We start from the raw sequence: 4,422 nt of genomic DNA, 5'->3' as shown, positions 1-4,422 counted from the left end.
AGGCATTTTTATTAGAAACAAAATGTTTTTTAAAATTTTGAAATAGCTCAAAAAATAAGTGAGATACGATTTTTTTAATTATTTTTTTAGCCCGTATTTTTGGCTAGACTTCACCATAGCAAAATGTTAAAATTAAGGGTGGTCATTTGTAAAGATTTCGGTAAAGAAATACACGTTAACTCTAAACGACTGGTCCAATTTTATTAAAATTCGGAATCCTTGGGTTTTAAGGATCAACAAATCACATGAGTATGTCAAAAACAATGCAAGACATCTCCATCATACCATATTTGCCTTTTCATGGCAACCATGAAGTTATCAATTTTCAGATTATCATAAATAAAATCCAAACCCCTGGCCCAACTGACATGCAACTTGGCATTTCTAGGTTTTATGGGTCAATAAAACACCTGAACATATCAATAACATTGCAGGAACTTCTTCTGACACCATTCTTACAAATATCTATCACGTTGCCATGGCAACTGTTGTCAATTTAGAAATAATTAATAAAATCCAAACCGCTGGCCCAACTGACATGCAACTTGGCATGCACAGGTTTTATGGGTCCAAAAATATCCTGAGCATGTCAAAAACAATGCAGAACTTTCCTCTTACACCGTTCTTACTGACACCTATCACGTTGCCATGGCAACAATATGTCGAATAGGCATCTAAGCTTCAAGAAACTTAGATTGCACAACTGCGCTACTACCAACGATTTCAAAGTTGCTCATATCCGGTAGAATAGAGGCTAATAAACAACATTATTACATTCAATATTAAATGATTTAGTTTCTTGCCTTTACACTTTTACTCGGAAAACTAATTTGCCAAGGCTAATATAAAAAAATTGCGTTGAAACCGGCAAGAATGAATAAAATTTTGAAGAACTGGGCATAAACTTGCTTAACAACAAGATAATTTTAATACCCTGCGGATGTGCTGAACGCTCCAAGCATTCAAACTAAGCCAAACAAAAATCAAAATCCAACGGGGCGCAAAAGATGGCGATATCGGCGACGCGCATGGTTTCGCGCGTGACCATATGCCTACATGTGATGACCCTAAGCTCAAACATCAAGTAATCAAAAATCCTAAGTTTCTTATTTCCGGGAGAAAAAAAGTTGATAAACATGTTTATATAAATTAAAATAATATATAGTAATGCCTTATTTTAATATTTTTACTCGGAATACTATGTTGCCAAGTTTGATAACCATATTTCCGTTTAAATCGCTGAATTTTTTTTTCTATTTTAAGAATTGAGCATAAATTTGCAAAACAACAAGATAATTTGAATATCTTGCGCATGCGCTGAACGCAGCAAGCATTCAAACCAAGCTAAACAAAAGCTGGTGGGCCGCAAAAAATGGCGATGTAAACAGTACATGGTCGACAGTGGCGCCGCGCGTGGATTCGCGCGTACCTAATTGATATCTAAAAATCTTATGAGAACTTAAAATGATTTTTGGACAAATATCAAGTAAACAAACAACCATAAGAATGATGATTATCCATTTCTTCAATATCAGTCAAAAGATTCATATCTCAAGGTCTTTAAAGAACTTAAAAAACTTTTGGTCAAATCTCAGGTAATGTTACTTTCAAAAACTCAAAATTATCATCAATGTATTCAACTGGATTTGTCTTCACTCACTTTCGGCTTCGATGAAAATATTAAAATACAACTCTTTCTCATGATAATTTCATGACTTGGTAGGATTTTTTTTTTAATATTTTTAAATTAAATTCTATTCAAAGAAAAAGAATTGTAAGGACATCGCTCCATTTAAATCTCCCCTTAACCCCCAAATGGAGTATTGACTGCAAAAAGTACATGCAATCTAGGACCATACTGGTATCCCTACTGACTAGAGTCAGAAAGCATTTCTTTTGTGACTGTGGAAAAAAAAAATTGTGCCTGTGTATGTGTTTGTGTATGTGTACCTAATTGTAATATACGGGGATGGAGCTGTGCTCATAGGGTCCCGTCTCTTTCACTTCATTCATCAATCTTTGCCTTATATTTATTATCCAATTTGTTCCATAAATCAATACATCAATGTAGAAAGGTATGCTGTGTGTATGTATGTATATATTATTTCAGTAGAGACTAGAAAGCTTAACTTGTTCTAGGGTGCCATCGTAAAAGGGAAAGAGAGAGAGAGAGAGAGAGAGAGAGAGAGATTTTTTGCTACATCGATTTATAAAGTTTTCCCATATCCTCCTCCCAGCGATGTGGTGGTATGCTGAAGCTAAAGACCCAAGGCGTGACTTTCAAAAGTCCTCTCTACCCGAGGAACTACCCGAAGAGAATTAAGTGTCGATGGAAGACAAAGGTAATCGGGTAGATTTGACCCTTAGTTTACCTGTAGTTGACCCTGAATATATTATTACTATTTATCAATATTATTATTATCATTATTATTATTATTAATTTCAGACTAAATCACCTCTGATCATTCACTGCATCTTCTTCGATGTAGAGTACGACAGGAAATGCTATAAGGATTACCTCATGATTGCTGACGGTGAGTCGGCGTCCCAAAACATCATAAAACGGTCGGGGGACAAGGCTACTGTAGCCGAGTTTTCCTTTGTGTAGAAAAGGGGCGACAAAGTCGGGGGACTTGGAAGAAGATACATCCTCTCTCCATCCTCTTTTATTTGTTTGTTTATTTACTTTTATACATTTATTTATTCGTCTATTCTTATACATTTATTTTTATTGTAATATTTTCATGAATGTACTTTATCGCTCTTTTTTTCCACGCCAGGTAAGATGAAGAATTTTTATCATATTTTCTTTTGTCCTCTTTTTTTATATATTTATTTTGTACTTTTTCTTCTTTTTCCCAGGCAAGAAGAAGAAGCGGTTTTGTGGCAAGAAGGGGCCCAAGTACTTCCTAACGACGCGGAAGAACCCTAAACTCATTTTCAGATCCAACAACAACGGACTTGTTAAGAAGGGATTCGTCTGTAAAATATGGAGGAAGAAAGGTGAGTTTTTGTTTGTGTTTACCTTATCCTTATGTCTTGTGTTTTGTCTGTGTTTACCTCGTGTTTGTGATTGTGTTTGTTTACCTCATCATCATAACTCTCCAAAACCGTATCCACTGTAGAGCAGTGTTATTTACTAACTTAACTTACAGTCACTGGAAAGACAAAGAGTGCGGGGTGATCTAACAGAGGTATTCAAATGTTCAAGGGTTTTCACAAGTGTGATGCAGGCAATGTCATCATATTAGGACAGCAGGGCAGGACACGTAGTAAAGGATTTAAATTGGCCAAATTTAGGTTCAAGGAAATAGGCAAGAACTGGTTTACCAACAAAATGGTTAACGAATAGTGTAGACTTAGTAATTTTGTAGTGAGTGCTGAAACAACTGGTTGTTTTAAGAGAAGATGAGATAACTTTATGGATAGGGATGACAGGTGGCAAGGGACATGGAACTGGCTAGTGTAGGCCTTACGGTATCTTGCAGTCTCCGCTATTCTTATGTTCTTATGCTTTGGTTGGAGCAGTGAGGACCCATTGGACATTCATTGTAGTTGTTGTAGGTCACCCATAATGGTCCACCGTAGGACCGGCTTATCCCATGAGGTACTATACAGCCTCTGTATCTCACCACGTTGGTTTAATCTGACTTGGTAAGGTTGTATGTATGTACGGTAACAAGTGCTGCATGCGAGGTTTTCGCTATGTTGGAATGGCTGTGGTTGGGGATGAAGTCTGATAGCAGTGTAATCACCTCGACCATGATGATTAGGAGCCAGCATATATATACGATTGGTAAATTCCCATTTGTGGAGGTTGTTTACATAATTATAGCAGACGGGGTAGAAGTTATGCCCATAGGGTCCTGTCTGTTTGCCTCCACTCATCAAACGTTGCATTAAGCTCATTGACGGTGTTGGCCTGGATGATATTTTCATCCATCTTGTTCCACAGAGTGTGTGTGTGTGTGTATTTTACCTAGTTGTATTTACCTAGTTGTATTTTACGGGAAGGGGAGCTATGCTCGTGGGGTCCCGTCTTCATATCTCGTTTTATCTAAACTATTTTTAAATTCATGTATTGTTTTTGCACACACCACTTTCTCATCTAACTTGTTCCAACTGTCTATTACTCTGTGAGGAAAGCTGTTCTTTTTCAAATCTCTTCTATAGCTGTCTTTTTTTATTTTCTTTCCGTGTCCTCTTGTATTTCTGTCATCCCATTTTATCAGATTCTCTCTATCAGTAATTTCTATGCCTTTCATGATTCTGTAAATAGCTATCAAATCTCCTCTCTCTCTTCTTTGCTCTAGTGTCTGTAGTTCAAGTTTTTCTAGTCTCTCTTCATATGATAGTTTTGAGAGTGTTGGTGCCAATTTTGTAATTGCTCTTTGTATTCTTTCAATTTTTTTTTATACATTT

General features: G+C 36.5%; 1 protein-coding gene across 1 annotated transcript; it reads left to right on the top strand.

The window, feature by feature from the left end:
* Positions 1-1,048: 1,048 nt before the first annotated feature.
* On the top strand, positions 1,049-3,228 carry LOC143036660 (CUB domain-containing protein 2-like). Its single transcript, XM_076204216.1, has 6 exons — positions 1,049-1,084; positions 1,536-1,595; positions 2,238-2,342; positions 2,447-2,534; positions 2,863-3,003; positions 3,212-3,228. The coding sequence occupies exons 1-6, from the start codon at positions 1,049-1,051 to the stop codon at positions 3,226-3,228; spliced, it is 447 nt and encodes a 148-aa protein (XP_076060331.1).
* Positions 3,229-4,422: the final 1,194 nt, after the last annotated feature.

This window comes from Oratosquilla oratoria, chromosome 21, assembly GCF_046742065.1.
Source record: "Oratosquilla oratoria isolate Oo_2021 chromosome 21, ASM4674206v1, whole genome shotgun sequence".
Taxonomy (NCBI): domain Eukaryota; kingdom Metazoa; phylum Arthropoda; class Malacostraca; order Stomatopoda; family Squillidae; genus Oratosquilla; species Oratosquilla oratoria.
Note: the sequence above shows the minus strand (reverse complement) of the source record. Positions and strands in the feature narration are given on the sequence as shown.